The sequence below is a fragment of the Gallinula chloropus genome (genome assembly GCF_964237585.1).
Source record: "Gallinula chloropus genome assembly, chromosome: 4".
Taxonomy (NCBI): domain Eukaryota; kingdom Metazoa; phylum Chordata; class Aves; order Gruiformes; family Rallidae; genus Gallinula; species Gallinula chloropus.
Window position 1 is genome coordinate 7,551,049 of NC_140088.1, and position 18,209 is coordinate 7,569,257.

The following is an 18,209-nucleotide window of genomic DNA, read 5'->3' on the forward strand; positions in this document are numbered from 1 at the left end:
GGCACCCGCGGGAGCGCTTCCGGGTTACGCACCCCGCGCAGGCGCCGAGGCTCACAACTCACGCACCGTCACGCTCAGCCGCCGCCACCGCGCATGCCCGAGCGCCTCGGCGCCTCTCCCCCGCCGAGCATGCGTACTAAGGCTGCCGAGGGTGCCTGCCGGTGGCAGCGGGCACAGCGCGCGGCTGGCCGGCGCCATGTCGCGAGGCGCCCGTTACGTCGCGAGCGGAGCGCGGCAGCCGTGAGGCGCGTCACCCTCCACTGGCGGGGCGGAGGCCTCGCCCCCTCCGGCTGCGGGGGGGAGGCCGAGGGTGAGGCAGTCGGGGGCTGGGACCCGTCAGGCCGCACAGAGCGCGGCCAGGTCGCCTCGGGGCTCCTTCGGGGGCCGTTAGCGAGTGGCCGCGGCGTTCCGAGGGCCGAGCTGTGTGTTCGTGTCCGGCGGGAGGGGGAAATTCCCCAGGCCCGCGCTCGCGGGTACCCGCGTTCTGCCTTGCGGCACCTTGGGTTTCCCCCGCTCGGGGGGGGTGTGGGGGGTGTGCTGGGGGTTTTTGGGTTGTTTCGTTTAAAGTCAGTCATTAACGCACCTCTCTCTTGAAGGATTATTGTTGCAGTGGCAGGTTACAGGTGCACTCTGTACATTAAAAGTCTGTTTACTCAAGTTTTTCAGTATAGTTCTCCTTGCTCGTTAATACCGTGGGATAATTAATGGCTTGGGAGCACCCCTGAGGAGAAGGACGTGGGGGTGTTGGTCGATGGAGAGCTCAACGTGAGCTGGCAAGTTCTGGTTTGCATCAAAACCAGGATGACTGGCAGGTCAAGGAAGAGGACTCTGCCCCTTTGCTCTGCTCTGCTCTGGTGAGACCCCACCTGGAGTGCTGCATCCAGCCCAATGCCTGGTCTCCAACTGTGGCAGAAGTTGGGTGCCCAAGGAAAAGTACCAAGAACCTTTTGTTGGGGGTTATTAGTTGTTTAACATAAATAAGTTTTAATTAGAATAAATTACTTAGGTTTATAATAGGGTGTGATTTATGCTGTTTGCTTAGCATGAGTAGCTAGATTTGCTGAAGCCCTTAGGCTGCAGTAGAGTTGTTTTTCTTAGTAATTTTCCTAGCAGCTGCTATGGTGCTATGTTCAGTCTTTTAGCATGGGAAAGTGTTTTGATACCACACTGATGTTTTCATAGTGTTTTCCCAAGTCTGGGACTCTCCAGTTCTCTGTGCTCTGCCAGAGAGTGCAGGTGTGCAAGGAATGTAAACCAGAAGGTGGGGAGGCTCCAACCTTTGGCTGAAACTGCAAATCAGTGAGACAAGACCCTGCCTACCTGAATACAGAAAAAGAATCCAATTAGGTGTTTGAAGACCCCAGACTAAAAATCACCATTGGACTGAAAGACGTGTGGACAGCATGTGAAGGGTACACAAGGGGTGGGTGTATGGATCCCAAGGGTATAATTGCTCAGGGATTTCTCTGGTCAGGGTGCTGCATTTTGGAGGCACCTGGGCTGGACTGTTCTTGCTGTGTGAAGCCTAGGGTGGAGCCTGAAGAAGGAGGAAGCACATAAAGTCAGAGAATATCCTGAATTGGAAGGGACCTGTAAGGATGGTCAAGTCCAACCCCAGGCTCTACACAGCACCAGCCAGGTGACTGAGCACATTGTCCAGATGCTTCGTGAACGCTGTCAAGCTGGGTGCTATGACCACTTCCCTGGGGAGCCTGTTCCAGTGCCCAACCACCCTCTCAGTACAGAACCTCTTCCTAACATCCAACCAAAATCTCCCCTGTCGCAGCTTCACACTGTTCCCTCAGGTTCTATCACTGGTCACCCAGCACCTGCCCCTTCACTCCCCCTCTCCAGGAAGCCATAGACTGCGATGAGGTCTCCCCTCAGCCTCCTTTTATCCAGGATGAACGAACCAAGGGACTTCAGCCTCTCCTTGTAAGGCTTCCCATCCAGACCCTTCACCATCCTCATTGCTCTCCTCTGGACACTCTCCAGTACTTTTATAACCCTCTTGTACTGTGGTGCCCAAAGCTGCACACAGTGCTCCAGGTGAGGCTGCACCAGCACAGGGTAGAGCAGGACAATCACCTGCCTGGACCAGCTGGCCAAGCCGTGCTTGCTGCACCCCAGGATACGACTGGCCCTCCTGGCTGCCTGGACACACTGTTGGCTCATGTTTAACTTGCTGTCGACCAAGACCTCCAAATCCCTCTCAGCACATCTGGCCTCCAGCATCTGATCCCCCAGCCTGTATGTGCAGCCAGGGCTGCCCCTTCCCAGGAGTGGAATCTGGCACTTGGCCTTGTTACACTTCATGCTATTGGTGATCACCTCTCCACCCTCAAACAAGTCAGCAGCTCCTTCCAATTTGGTGTCATCTCCAAATATGCTTAAGATACCCTCTAGCCCTGTGTCCAGGTTGCTTATGAAAATGTTAAAAAGAAATGGCCCTAAAATGGAGCCCTGGAGAACCCCGCTAGTGACTGGCTGCCAGTCCGATGTTATCCCATTCCCTATCACCCTCTGGGCCCGACCCTTCAGCCAGTTCCCCACCCAGCGCAGGGCTTTGTCTAGTATGCTGGACATTTTGCATGTTTGTGTGTGTGTGACACCATGGATGGTGTGTGAATGCTTGGGCAGCAGCTCCTCCTTTAACACTTGAGTCATAGAATCACAGAATCGTACAATGTGTTAGGTTGGAAGGGACATTTAAAGGTCAATGAGTCCAACCCCCTGCAGCAAGCAGCGACACCTTTCACTAGATCAGGTTGCTCAGAGCTTCACCAACCCTCACCTTGGACATCTCCAGGGATGGGGCCTCCACCATCTCTCTGGGCAACCTGTGCCAGTGTCTCACCACCCTCAAAGGGTCTAACCAAAACCTCCCCTGCTCTAGTTCTAAACCACTGCCCATCATCCCATCACTCCATGCCTTTGCAAACAGCCCCTCCCCTGCTTTCCTGTAGGTGCCCTTCAGGTACTGCAAGGCTGCTGTAAGGTCTCCCCAGACCCTTCTCTTCTCCAGGCTAAACAAGGCCAGCTCTCTCAGCCTGCCTTCATAGTAGAGGTACTCCAGCCCTCTGATCAACCTTGTGGCCCTCCCTGATTCCCCTCCCAGTCTAAAACCTCCTGGAGGGACTTCCCAAGGCAGATAGTGTCTGTTTATTTAGTAACCCTTGCTGGATTTCTCTTCCATTAATTTTCTGGTCTCCCCTTGAACTCGCATAGGCTGCTTGCATCCATGACATGCCCGTGGCAGAGTTGCTCAGTGTAACAACACTGTGTGGTTTGACCCGAACCCTCGCCTTTCAGCTGAATCTCCTCTCTGCCAGCACCATTTGTACTGGAACAGACAGCAAGCAATTGATCCTATGCATTCCCTCCCCAACGTGATTCTTATGACCTCTGTGTCTGTCAAGATCTCTGTTTCTCCAGGATGAGAATTCCTGCCCTCGTGCTCCTTCCATGTACAAAGCTTTTCCATTCTGTAATACTGGAATTCAATGTTGGGGTTTTTTTCCCTTGAGAAAAAGGAGGTGGGAAAATGGAAGTAATTTTCAAGTATTCAGCCTGATTGCCAAGGGGTAACTAAACAAAAAAAATGCTTAAGTGTTTGGAATCAAAGATTCAGTATCTGACTTAGACCAGGGAAAGAGTAATAGTTGCTCAATACCACGGACAGGGTGCAGTGGAAGTCAAGCTGCTCTCTCAGGATAGAGTTTTCAGCAGTTTGTCTCTGTGGCCATTTGTCAGTTTCCAAAACAGAACTTTGTTTCAGAAGAGCAATCACGTATTTTTGGTTTAGTGTTCATCACATCTGATCAACCACATCAGAATCAAAGTCTGTGCTGCAGGAAGGCCGTTCTCACTGACATAACTTTTAACACAGTAAACAGCACGTGGGTGATCTTGGAGACGAAGCTCTTTGCAAAGCAGCTGTCGCACCGGCTTCCTCAGCTCAGCCTCCCACAGGCCTGTCTTGCCCATGTGTCTCCATCCCCATGGCAGGCCAGGCTAGGCTCTGGTTCCTCACGATTCCTGTTCTCCGTCAGTGGCACTTGCCATGGCTTTGGGGTACCAGTTGCTGCAGTGTTTGGAGGATCTGCCTTCCTGGCGTTCAGCATGGACCCATCTATTGAATAAAGTAATACCAGGCAGACATTAAAAATCCTTGGATTTTGCTGTACTAACAAGTAGTAGATGTCAAGTAGATGTGCTGGTAGGTTGCTTTGGTTCAGTGCTCAGGTTTATGGCCAATGGCTTCTGGTCATGTCCCGACCCCCCTGAGTTGCTTCTACACATTCAGAAGCAAATCCTCATATTCACTGTTTTCTCTGAATTCCCCATTTCAGTAATTTGGCCTTTCCACACACGTTGGCACCGAACCAATGTTATTTCACAAATATCTTAAAGAAAATGCAAATAATTAGCCTCTGATGGAACTGGGCCTCTGGAGAATGCGTAGATCTGTATGATCAGGGGATGTTGAATGGAAAAAGTCTGTAGGTTGATCATTAATGTTTCCTCTGTGGTTCCAGAGAGAGGCAGACACTAATTCCCTATAAGGATCTACAGTAAAAGGTGTATTAAAAGCAAATATAAGGGAAAAAAAGAAGTGACAACTTTTCTGGCACTAATGTTGGGACACTTTCCTGTTGTGAAGTCCAGATTCTGTTCCACCTTCCCCTAAATACAGTAAGAACGTGTATGTAGGAAGTGTGATGGATTAGAGGCACGTCTGTTCTCAGTCAAAAGGAAGTACAGGACACATTTATTCCAGTTAGATGTTGGTATTAAGCATGTCTGTTCTGTTAATGGCCAGGGTGAGGCAAAATACAAACTTCAGTGGATGAACGTGTCTTGCAATGAAATGGAATAACCCGAAGGTGCAGTTTCTGGTCAGCCAAAGCCAACCCGAAGCAGAGCTGCAGGGACTCACCTTCTGCAGCCTGACATTTCAGCCCCCCTCCCACACAGGAACCACACTTGTGCAATGGTGATACTTCTGTAGGGCAATGCCAGAACAATCTTTTTAAAGGGTTTGCATTCAGCTGCCCCAGCTCCAAATTGCTTAGGAGTGCATGACCACCAGTGCTAGTCCCAACGTGGGGCTGTAAGGGCACTGACTCAGATCAGCTTGTGCTGTTGCTGAACTTCAGAGGGTAAGTAACCCTCATGCAGGTAACAGCTGCTAACAAAGCAGTCCTGCACAGAAGACACTTACTTTAACAAAGCAGTGCTTGTTTTGTGGTGAGTTGACCCTGCCACCACACCAGCTGCCCACCAAGTCACTCTCTTCCCTTAGCAGAGTGGGAGGAAATAAGATGGGAAAAAACCTGATGGGTCAAGATAAAGGCAGTTTGGTGAAGCAAAAGTGAAAGTTGTACACAGATGAAAAGGAAAACAAAAGATTTCTTCTCCTTTCCCATCAGCAGACATCTGCCCACTTCCTGGGAAGCAAGGCTTTATTACACAGCAGTTGCTCTGGAAGGCTGTGGTGGGTTGACTCTGGCTGGAGGCCGGGTACCTACCAAAACCACTCTGCCACTCCCCTCCTCAGCTGGACAGGGGAGAGAAAATACAATGAAAGGCTCATGGGTTGAGGTAAGTACAGGGAGAGATCATTCAGCAATTACTGTCACAGGCAAAACAGACTCAACAACAACAAAATATCTACTTTGTTACCAAAATAAAATAGTGCAAACCCTCCCCCCCCCCAAATCTTAAATCATCTCCCCTATGCCTTCTTTCTTCCTGGGCTTAACCTAACTCCCAGTTTTCTCTACCTCCTCCTGCCAAGCAGCACAGGGGAAAATGGGGAATGAGGGTTGTGGTCAGCTCATCCCACGTTGCCTCTGCCACGCCTTCCTCCTCACATTCTTCCTTTGCTCCAGCCTGGGGTTCTTCTCATGGCAGACAGTATTCCATGAACTTCTCTAGTATGAGTCCTTCCTATGGGCTGCAGTTCTTCATGAACTGCCCCAGCATGGCTCCCTTCCATGGGTGCAGGTCTTCAGGAACAGACTGCTCCAGCATGGGTCCCCCACAGTCACAAGTCCCCCAGCAAACCTGCTCCAGCCTGGGCCTCTCTCTCCACAGGCTGCAGGTCCTGTCAGGAGCCTGCTCCAGTGCAAGCTTCCCACAGGGTCACAGCCTCCTTCCAGTGTCTCTACCTGCTCCTGCATGGGGTCCTCCAGGAGCTGCAGGGGAATCTCTACTCTGGTGCCTGAGGCACCTCCTGCCCTGCCTTCTGCACTGACCGGGGTGGCTGCAGCGTTTCTTACATTTTCCACTCCGCTCTCTGTCTGCAAAAACTGCTCCTTGCTTTTTTTTCCTCTGAACTCCCTTATCCCAGAGGTGCTACCACCATTGCTGATGGGCTTGGGCTTGGCCAGTGGCAGCTCTGTCTTGGAGCTCTGACCTCAGGGGTATCCAGCTCCTCTACGCTTTCTGCACAGTACCTGAAGGTTACAGATGCATGGAAATGACACCTGCTGTTTTACAAACCAGGAGTAGAAAGCGGGTCAGGAGAGCTCTCTGGTGGGGAAAAAACAGCAGGGGGACATGCTTGAATGCTGGGAGTCTTGAGGGAGCTTGTCATGGGACACTGCAAAAGCTCAGAACTGCAAAACACAAAGATCTGTATGATTCAGACTTCAAACCGGGGATTTTTCAGTGTCCAAGACAAATGTGACAAACCCACGATCTTTCATCTGAAAATAATGTGGCATTTCCACATTTTCTGGGGAGAAAAGTTTCCATTAAAGTGGGAAGTGCAATAAATGAACATGTTTACCATATGAACACTTAATAAATAACTTAGAATACTTTTCCTGTAATGTAGGCTACATTTCTTGCTTTATTTATAACTTGGGATAGGTTTTATAAAAAATGATATATCTGTGCAAAATTTGGTTTTATCCTACTACTGCCTAAGAGAATTTGTAGTTTTGATCTATTATGATCATAATGATCTAGTTATGATCAATTTTTGTCTAGAAAATGTATGCATTTCCATACCCAAACTATTCCAGTGCCACAAAACCCTGTCAGAAGCAGAAATTTTTTTAAAGGGTGTAAAAGAGCCCCACAGTATTCCACTCATTGTCTCCTAATTCTTCCCATCAAAATCTTAATATACGTTGCTACAACAAACCTATGTGCTCAAATGGATTCTAGTTAGTGTGAGGAAGTATTAGGGCTACTTGTGTCTGGCAAACGGTATTACATCATCTGGCCCCCTTTGCTCCATTTATTGGCTATGGACATTTGTGCAATGCTGTTGCAAGGTCAGCCCTGCCCATATTGAAGGCAGTTCTGAAGTCCCCCTTAATTTCTTTGAAGTGTGGAGTTTACAAATTTCAGAGTAGATTAAAATTTTGAGAGAAAAAAAAAAATTAAAACACCACAACCTGAAATTCCGAGAGAAAAACAAGTTTTAATTCAAAACACATTGAGAGGGTATGGAAATCGCCTGCAAAGATGGAAATACCAGACATAATTCATCCCTGCTGGACCAACACTGATGTTAACAGATTTATTGCAGGAATTACTTTGACAAAAGGCAGTTACTGAATTTTCTTTACTTATAGGTCTCACACATTAATCCTGCAATTGTACTGCCGAGTTCTTGTAGTCAGCAACAGTGATTAAAAAATGTAGCTTCAGCTTGTGCAATTCTCCATCATTTCTGTTGAAGGCAGAGCCATTTTCTTGGGATTTCGTATGAATATTTTTCATCAAAAGTGTCTTTATAGGGGATATGCCATGTATCACCTGTAGTCTGTACCACGCAGTCATAACGGAGAGCAGGCTGTTGGATAGAGAGACAAAGACTTTTTTAGACTTTGCACAATGTATTACTAAAGTATCAGTTATAGGTAGTTATAACTTCCAACACTTACCTTAGAAGTCTCATAGGTTCCCCTCCTTAACAACTCTCATTTATTTCCTCAGACCAAACAAATTATGGAAGGAAAAACTAAATAATTTCCTGGTATTTTGCTGTCTAAGAGTCCTTATAAATGGTTAAAATTCTGTCTTCAATCTCCACCAGAAAACAATGATTTGAACACAATGCATTCTGTTTCTAGAAACAGTAAAATTACTGGCTTTCTGTTGAGTTAAATGAAATCATGGCAATTAAGACGTGGAGTTTATCAGCTTGAACGGATAGGATTTAATGACATTAATGACATCTTGTGTTTGTTATTCCAGTGCACCTCTTTGAGGAACTGACTCCCTCTGTGCTGAGGAGGATGTAAGAAAAAGGTTTATCAGTACTGCTTTAAAGAGTGTCTAGTCAAACAAATAAAGTTTTTCTGGTATAGTATGTTACAGGTATATTAATTCAACATACATAACACAATTACAAAAGAAACCTTGCTGGTTGGCAGTTGCAGTTGCCAGAACATACTATCACTCTCTATGTGTAGTCCTGGAAGTTTACTTTACCAGAATAAACCAGAAGACAGCTATGACTGGGGATGTCAATATCCAAATGACTTCTATGGCAATTAATACGAGATGATTACTAGTCCTTTCATACAGAATAAAGAAACAAGGTGTAGCTACAGCTGTGTTACTCTGTAACCCTACATTCAGTATTTGGTTCCATCAAAAGAAACGTGGATTGAAAGGCTGTTGTTCTTATAAGCCTGTATCTCTACGGTCTGCTTGTAATGCTGAGCATTATTTAACAGTTTTAACCAGAGCAGCAAGAAAATGAATCTACCAAGTGGGCAATAACAATGCAGACAGACCAGACAACAAAGAAACTGTAACATATGGAATGCAATGTGAAAAATCTTAAGGCAGCTGCACTCCTGTTAATGTACTGCTCATGGCTCACAAGGATACGTGTCTCCTAGACAATAACAGACAATAATATTCTGCTAAAAGATAATACTGTGCTTGGAAGGCTGTAATTTCTGCAGCTGAATACTTCCTTCATGGAATTTTATCCATATGTTAGGCTATTGTTGCAGGGAATACTGAAACACCTGCACTTTCCTGGTTCTTTATAATAAAGATGGAAGAAGTTCTACTGTGCAATTAGAAGCATGGTGTTTTATAACAGTACTGCAGAGGAGAGTGAGGTATTTCAAAGTTTAAAATAAATTTTAAAATGCTGGCACTTGTATTTTACATCAGTGGATTCAGACACACAAAAATGCATTCCCATTTCTACTTTAAACCTTCAGGCAGCATGTTTTGTCTTTCTGACAGTTTTCATGTCTGTGGCAGGCGTTGTGGATACAGTGAACCTCCAGGAAGCGCGACCCATCGGCACACAAATCCAGTTCCTATGACTGGGACAAGAATCCTTTTGTTTCCAGAGGGTGAAATGGTGCATCTTTAGTGAATATGCTCTGTGTGCTTCCTGACTGCAGCAGGAGACTTACCAAAAACTTTATACGCCTTCCTTCTACGGAATGGGAAAACGCTATCTGGTGTCCACGCTGCCACTTACGGAACAGGTGACGCGTCCCGCTGTCGGAAAGGCAAGCCTTGTGATCCCGGAGGAAGTCTCTAGTGACAAACTTGCAGTGCTTGCCTGATTGAAGAGTGGCATATAACAAGAAGGCATCATCTTCAGAGCTTAACAAGACAAATGGGAAAGTCAGACGTCATTCACAAGGCAGACAGTGGCTGCAGGAAATGAATCAAGTGCTGATCTGAGATTTATTCGTCAGCAGCACTGAAAATTCCCATCAGTACTCTAGATCCCTGGTTAAAATAAAGAACTTCTGCTTGCCACAGGGCACCTAAAGTTAGAGTGCAATAAAAATTAATTGCATGCTACACAGAGCGTTCTCCTATCACAATACAACAATGTAGCATTTTGCCACCAAACTTAACAGCACTACGTGGAACAGAACTGCCAAAACTCATAAGGACACCCCCAAAATGTTTTTGGAGTACAATCATCACAACTGATAATAAAGTGCAGTGTATGCAACAGCACAACTCTGTGAATCTTTGTACAAGTATATTTACCCATGTAAAGACAAATATATACATCTCATATTGTATTGTATACTTGTACTGTGATTATTTAGAAAATATCCTAATAAACCACACAGATGTCAACAGCTAAGTGATTAAATTCTTCATAATATTGCTTTTAATAGGTAGTGGTTTTGAAGCATGTATAGCAAGGGATATGTTTCTCACACACACAGAGCTGGAGATGGTCATGGTACTAAAAACTACAGCTGTTTATACTGATTTAATATGCACACAGATGAGGTGTTGCTATCTATTCCATTTAGCCATTTTCCTAAACTTACATATTTTCAGCAAAGAAGAATTCTGCCTTATTCTGTATCTCCTTCATAATCTCCCTTTTCCAATTGGAAGAATTAATCAGCATGTGCTTGCGGCCCAGCACGAGCAGCCGGGCGTTCCCTCTGGCCAGGCAGTTGACAGCATCAAATAGCTGCAGAAAAAGGAAAACAACAAAAAAAAAGAAAAGAAAAGAAAAGCAAACCCAAAGATTTTCTCAGCTGTAAAAACAGACCGACAGGAAACACTTTCACATCTGTCTCGAGTAGTGGCACTTCTAGCATGCCCTCATTGCCCACAGTTTCTAACCACAATATGAATTGAGAAGAAAGCTGATTTAACTCTCTAATGACAAAGAAAAAACCCAAACTCAAACCAAGTCATTGTTGGAAGCTGTTCCCAAACACACAGAAAATGCATTGCCAATAAACCTTTCCCAGCTCTTGCAGCTTGAATGACATGAATGAACTCGGGAAGAGTTGTATGGAGATTTCAGGAATTCACAGTCAGCTGAGGGAACTGAATCACATTGGGATTCAAGTAATACCTACTTTTGGAAATGATTCAGTACCGAAGCCTTTGTTGGCATGAGAGGAGGACCGAGCCCTAAGCCATACTGTTTTCCAGCCCCACCTGTTGTCGAAATCGGAGAACTACATGTGATCTGGGCTGCCCTGTGGGGAAGAAGCGAGCCAGCAGTAAAGGGAAACTTGTGACCTCAGGACAAAGGGTTTATGAAAGCCGCATCCAGAGTAACCTCCCATTTACAAACCAACATCCTGAGGTGGCAGACTCACTGCTAGGCAAGCTTCTACTCAGAGGAACTTTTCACCAACTTCTTAGGGCCGTGTCTGTTCAGCAATAAATGCTTCTCAGGACAGGCCCTTTCCTTACCCACTTCATCCAGGCATGGAGGGCAAAGGTTCTGGCTTTCAAGCATCCAGGTTGTTACTGTAGCCTGCTTACAAAGCAATGGCATTTCAATTCTGCCCAGAAAGCGAGAAGAACTGTTTCTTGAGACTGAGGGATCATGTTTGAAGGCTGAGGGCAGCATGCTCAACCTCCAGGGAAAGGTGTTTTCTACTTTTTACCTGCATTTGCTGTCACTATTTATCAATATACAGTCTCCTGGTTTTTCTCTAATCCTTCTTCCTGCTTATCTAGCCACTTCCCTGGCACCTCTTCTCCCTGTAACACCTCCAACTGCCTTTCTCCTTCTCTTGCTCTTGCCCCTCCTTTCCCTCCTGTTTGTGATCCTTACCATTCTTTGGCATCATTATCTTCTGTTTCAGGAGCTAGAAAGAATTATTCTTCTAACTTGTGGGACAATTTTACAACACATTTAGTTTGACTGACCTGCAAATACCAGGGGAAAGGGGTGGTCCCACTCAATCCTCTCTCAACTCCACATCCCCACTACTTCTGTTGCATCAGATGTAACAATGTCACAACTACCAAGAGTTCACTGACCCAAACAAGAGAAAACTTTTTTTTACAGGGTTGAGCTTGCAGCCAAAACCTGAATGAAAAGTGATGACTGATGGGAACACACGCTGCTGGAGGTGGTGAGGACAGTGGGACTGCCCCTCTCAACAATGGACCTGCAGGTAGATCAAATTAAGTACACCAGGAATCTGGATCTGAGAGGAGAAGATTTTCTGCATTAATTTTAATTTTTGGCCTATAAAGTGCTATGAACTGCTGCTACCAACACTGCCTCTGAAGGACTGAAGACTCTGTTTTCATGGTGCTGTAGGGCCTCATGTGCTAATACAAAGCACAAGCACCTAACAGTGCCTACTGGAGCCGACTTCCTACTCCCAGGAGATCACACCAGACACCAGCTATTTCCCTGCATGCATGGAATTAATCTTTCCCTGGTTAAAACAGACAGGACATCGTGGATACAGGAAAAGGCCAAATGCAGTAATTTTTTTGCCCATCATAAAAGAGCAAGTAAAAATACAATTGGCATTCTCTCCATTGCATGCCCTGCATCTGTGGACACGTGTCTCAGAACTCTCAGAATTGAAAGGCACAAACAAAAGACACCATTTTTGTATTACTGGCAGGCTTTCAAGCTAACTATATTAAGTAATGATGTATCTTCCCAACTGTGTCACCTAATTTATTTGATTATTGAATTACAAGATTAGTAAAACACTTCTTTTTGGAATGTCTCATCTGGGCAGCAAAAACTGCCTCATCCGTTTTATTTCTTTGCAGTCAGCTCTATTTTTCCAGTTCTCAAGCATTTGCCCAGTCCTGCAAAATAATTTGATACAAATACCAAAGGAGAATTAAGTTTGTTAAGCTGAGTTCATTAAACTTAGGAAAAGTTATGAATTCATTCCACTACACTCACACAGGTTTTAATGCAGAGAAGTCAACAGTGAAGAAATATCAACTGTGAATAACAGCAATCCCTTAAAAATTCCAAGTGAAAATACTTTCTCTTCTTGAAAGCAGAAAGTCAGCTGGATTTCCAGATACAGATGGGTCAATTTGGGCTACTCCCAAGTTTATATAAAACTTGTCTGGCTTGGACCAGCTCCCTGAAGCCAGTCTGTCTGAAGGTTGTAACTAGTGGTGCTTTATACCTCTTAGTCATACAGAATTTTGTTCTACATACTATTAGCATATGAGGTTCTCTAGTGTGAAGTGCTTCTGGAAAAAAAAATGTGGAGGGGTTGGTATAACTTAGCTGCAGTTTTGCAATAGAAAAAATTCAAACCAGGCTTAAATAATAATAAAAAATTAAATAAATAAAGGGAATCACCATAAAAAAATTTAGAAACTCCTGCTTGCATAACAGCACACTGCCCCTCCTCTACTCACCACACAGATTAACCTTCACAACTCAACCACAGCAAATAGACATTATTTTTGCTTTCACAAGATTAAAAAAAAAATGTTCTGCCTGATGCAACTTTTACTAAAGAGCATTTAATCCCATTTTAGGTTTGGGTGCTCAACAGGGGTGGTCTACAGGGAGCCACGGAACTTATGTGGGGAGTTTCCTAAGTGTGTCTACTCCCACAGCTGGTGCTTCTCAAGAAAGGAAGATGTGAGACACACAATAACACTTGTTTTAGTCATAGAGGAAACTGAACCTAAAGCTGTTAAAAGAGAAACAGGAGTAGTGATCTCTCACATAAAAACCCCAAACATGAATAATTAATTAATATAATATTTCCAAAAGTTATCTAAAAATTCCTATCTGCCACTATGCAATGCAAATATGCTATATGTAATAGGCTCTACTTAGATGCACCCTGTGAATGTTCCCACATTATTCAGGCAGCAAACATCAGATGCTGATTTGGATAATCTTGGAAAACACTAAAAACACACAAGTCTGTGGAAAACACTAAAAACACACAACACACATTCCCTATGCTATTCATGTTCCTGAGAATGAGGATTATAAAATGAGTGAAAGAATGACCTTTTGTTAATAACAGTGTCTTCCAAATTTGTCAGCAGAGCATATAAAACCACATTATCTCTGAAAAAAAGATGGAATTCTAAGATGCCATTTTGCAGAGAAGGGAAAATAAGCATGATGAGACCCAGTGCTTCAATTCATATGGCAGATGTGGCTGAGGCAGGATTGCAAGAAGTTGTGATCGCTGCTGTTCTGCAGTAATCACTGGCCATGCAACCAGGCACTAGAAGTACTACTGGGTTACATAGGTAACTACCACTGCATTCAGTCTTACTCTCTTTTCCTCTGACAGGTCACATCAGGATTCGTTTCTCTGAACTATACAGACATTTTAATCAACTGTTTGTGAAGATCACTGTGTCCTTCTCCTAGAAACTCATGTGTACCTGCTGAATAGGTTCTGCTTGCAATCCCTGTCATCATTTTCCAGTTACATTTAAATTATTCCCATGCTGCCCAGTGTATGTTTAATTAGATCTTTCTCAAGCATCTCCTAAACCCTAACATTTTCCTTACAATGCAAACGATTTTGTATTCACAGCACGTTAGCAAACAACTTAGATGGAGCCAGAGTGCAGCCTCAAAGAAGTATGAAACTAGACACAGATGAATGGAAGAATGAAGACCAGCTGTTGACAAATGTATCTATCCAGCATCTCCCAACGTGACTCTTCTAAGCACACCGCTAATTTTTCTATGGGCTTTGGGATTTTTTAGTTATTAAAAGAATCCCTAATTAAACAAAGGTATGTACCCAGTGTGCATGTTCTAACTCTGATTTCTGCACTCTAATCTGTGAACCAGTGAAAAACTAGCACATTTGTATCATGCTTTGGCTGAGTGTATACATTTACCTTTCCTTGGGACAGTCCCAGAGAGACAAGTTATTTCCCCACATGTAAATGAGTTGTTCTTTGGTTTTGCAGCAATGCCATTTTAAGGAATTTCCCCTTCACAACACACCTTTTATCTTCTGTCGTGCTGATATCATCTATTTATTGGGCCATGTTGTTGACCAGATAACAGCACAATCACAACGGCGCTCACACAGCAGGGCAGGAACTTCGGGAACAGAGGAGCCAGGGTGAAAAGAGGACAGAGAATACTCTGCAGGATCATGCTGATGTTGAACTCCTCCTATCGTGTAAAAAGGCTGAGCTTTTCAAACATAAAATAAGGCAGCCAAAAATACTCTATATGGTAGTTTTGCATTTTAAAATTCAGCAAGTTATACCTTAAGAGTACCACTTTTCAGGTAAGAATAATTATTAACAGTTTCCCATCAGAAGGGAACTTTTCTGTATAAATCCCTGGAAGTATTTTTGCAGTGGCCCACATTCACAATTCTGCACAATTTCATGGGGCTCAAGCAGGAGTTAAGCTGGGAGAGCAGGGAATCCCTGTCACACCTCAAGATTAATCCTCATTCTTTAAATTTCACAACTACTTATGAAGTAAATGCATAATTAGGTCTCCATTTTACACAAATGAATAATGGAGCACAAGGAAGACAGAATGATTACTCTACCTCATACAAGGAACTATGAGCAGAGCAGGATACAGATTTCCTAAGGCTTCGCTGCCAGCCACCCATTCTGATCACGCTGTGCCACGTGTCCCAGTTTCAAAGGTTAGCTTGCTGCAGGACAGCCTTTCCCCTTGGACACTACTGGTGGTTTTCCACTTGTCAGATGGGAAATCCCTGAAGAGGGCTGGTGGGAGGCACGCCATCCAGTGACTCAGCAAGATGTGACTCAGCTGTATACAGGTACAGCAGGAAAAAGTAATAGCCCAGAAGTTTAAATTGTTTGTAAGAAGTAATGTTTGGAGTTTTCTAAACATTTGGCTTCCCCAACTGCCATTTAAAAGCAAAACACTTACAATCAGGTGTCTGCTAACAGGGGCAACAAACTGCTCTATTGTTGTTTTTGAACCTGTTGTTAGGGTGGCCTCCCATCTGACATTGTAGCTGTGAAACTGCAGAGGGAACCCCAAGGTGGAGCACAGGTATGGAGCTGCTGTGAATACAACATCAGGTGGGGCTGAGCATAAGCATTCTCTCCAAAGGGAAGCAAGGAATCAATTCCCACCACCACGACGTTTATTTGATATCATTTTTACTTGCCTTTTTACATACTGTAAACAAAGAAGCTCAAAATCGCTGTGTACTTTAGTACCACACACAGGAGAGAGAGAGAGAGAAACGATGGGAAGGTGTAGTTTTTTCCCCACGGCACGGCCAGTTTCCCTGGGAAGGCAAGGGTGCTGCTTGCAAGCAAGGCTGGGCTTTTTCACTAAGCCTGGTAATTTCACCAAAGGAGATCCAATACCATTATCACAGCATCAAACATAAAAAAGGAAGCTGCTTCTTGTAACTCTCTAAATTATTACTGATGATACAGCGTAATTTAGTCTCAAAGTCCTCTTTACTGAAATGCAGGGGCAACATACGTCGTGTTTCCTGATCTTCTATAGATTATCTGCCCCTGACTAGCAAGGGCATAGCTACTTTGAAGGGAAAGCAGCAACAGTCACTGGTTTACTTTATGCTTGAGGCTGCTGACAGGTAACTCTTGGGAATCATCCCTTCCAGTGCTGGAAGGGATGTGTATTCTGCAACACAGCAGGAACAGGGTTGTTGGGACTGTCTGTATCCTGTGTTACCGTAGGGCTACTGTGATTGATGCAACGCACACATCATCATGCAAAACTCTAGCAGTGACAGCACTTCACACATCAGTAACAGCAATCACACAATGTTTAACATGTTTTAACCTGTCTATATTGACTCCACACCTAGAATTGACTTACACTCTCTTGACGTGTTCACTAGAGATATGTCTTAACTCCCTATCACAATTCATTAAAATTTGCAGTTCCTTTCTAGACTTTTGCTCTTGACTTCACAGTCAACTCTATTAATCAAAGGCAGATTATTGACTAAGCAGGAAAGCCAAACCACAGAAGCAAAGATACCCGAGTTGATGTAATATAGATTGAGGATGGCACGGTAGCCTCCAGTTGCTCAGAGGAGGTGACGCCTAAACCTAGCCAAGCTGTCTGTAAATTAAGCATCCTGAGGATGCTTTTGCAGCCGGGTCCAAACTGACCGTGTACTAAGACTCCCAGTGTCTCTGCACAGTCCAGTGTTTGCACTGACTGCAGGACTTGGCCTGAGTGCAGCACTGGGTCAATTTAGAGGTATTACTTCCAGGTCAAAACACACTATGAGGCCACTCCACAGACTGCATCCAAGCATTGGCCCTCTTAAATCCTGGGTAGTGGGGAGTAAAGCAGAGTGACCATAAACAGATTCAGGTCAGGTACAGAAGCAACAGCATAATTTGTTATTTTCCTGTATTAATGGTACCCTGGCAATTATGCCAGTAACAGAGATATCTTTAATTACAACTCTACTTCATTTCACAACTTGCTCAGAATTCTCCCTCAAACCACTCTGAACGTAGAAGTAGTATGTCTGCAATTAGGCTCTGACATTAGATTCTGCTATGTTATAAACTAGAGGTAAAATTTCCAATTTGAAACAAGCACAAGGAGTTCTTCACCTTTATTTTAGTGACCAGCTCGGAGAACATCACGCTACAAACCAAGCCTGCATAAATTAACTTTAGGTTTGGAAAGACTGGTACAAATTTCTCCTATGCAACATGAAGATAGGGATTAGGTATGTCCCTACCCTTCTCAGCAGAGGCATGTAAGGAAAAACGTGTTTGAAATAGATATTTTTCCAATATATATAATCTCATTAAAGCCATATCCTGCTCTGTCTCAATCCCAAAAGGCATTACAAGTAGTGATGTGATGGACAGTGAAACCGTATTTCCCATGAGAATGAACAGAATCAGAGGGATGCATGCAGGGACTGAAGTACGTACACAACTTAGAATTTAAATTGTGTCTATGACATGAAGGATGAGGGGGCAGAGGTGGGATCATCAGATGGAGAGACACCAGCTTTTTGGACTCTGGCTTTTGAGAACGAATTGTCACTTCTAAAAGCCTCAGCCACTTTGTCAGACCTTACACCTGACAAACCTTTCAGCCTGACCATTTTTGTTCACACTTTCTGAATGTCATTCCTTTTGAATGGTAATGTTTTCTTCATCATGATCTTTTGGTGAACAAAGGTCAACCATGAACAAAAGAAAGAAAAATGGGTAGTGACAAGTTAGTACAGCATGTTGTTAAACAAAAAATGCCAATAAATCTAGAAATGATGGCTAAAGAAGAGGTGGACCATTGGGGAATTGCTTAATTTTATAGTATAAATTGCAAAAGAGAAAAACATGCAAATTTTTCTGGCTCTTACAATTCAAAAATTGCATGGACAAACATTCTTCTGTTGCATAATGGCGTTTCTGGAAGTTGAGTTCGGTAAGTCACTGCAACGCCGCTCAAGTTTCTCAATCCAAAAGTTTTGTTAAGCAGCTACAACACTATTTTCCTTCCCAAT

At 44.2% G+C, this 18,209-nt stretch overlaps 1 protein-coding gene across 1 annotated transcript in view; it reads right to left on the reverse strand.

The window, feature by feature from the left end:
• Positions 1-7,424: 7,424 nt before the first annotated feature.
• Positions 7,425-18,209, reverse strand: part of PRORP (protein only RNase P catalytic subunit) — a gene marked incomplete at its 5' end in the record, with an annotated part of 46,684 nt that continues 35,899 nt past the window's right edge. The window contains 3 exons of the mRNA XM_084263088.1: positions 7,425-7,813; positions 9,405-9,600; positions 10,293-10,441. Coding sequence (XP_084119214.1) covers positions 7,685-7,813; positions 9,405-9,600; positions 10,293-10,441 — 474 coding nt within the window. The 3' untranslated portion in view covers positions 7,425-7,684. The remainder of the gene's footprint in view (positions 7,814-9,404; positions 9,601-10,292; positions 10,442-18,209) is intronic.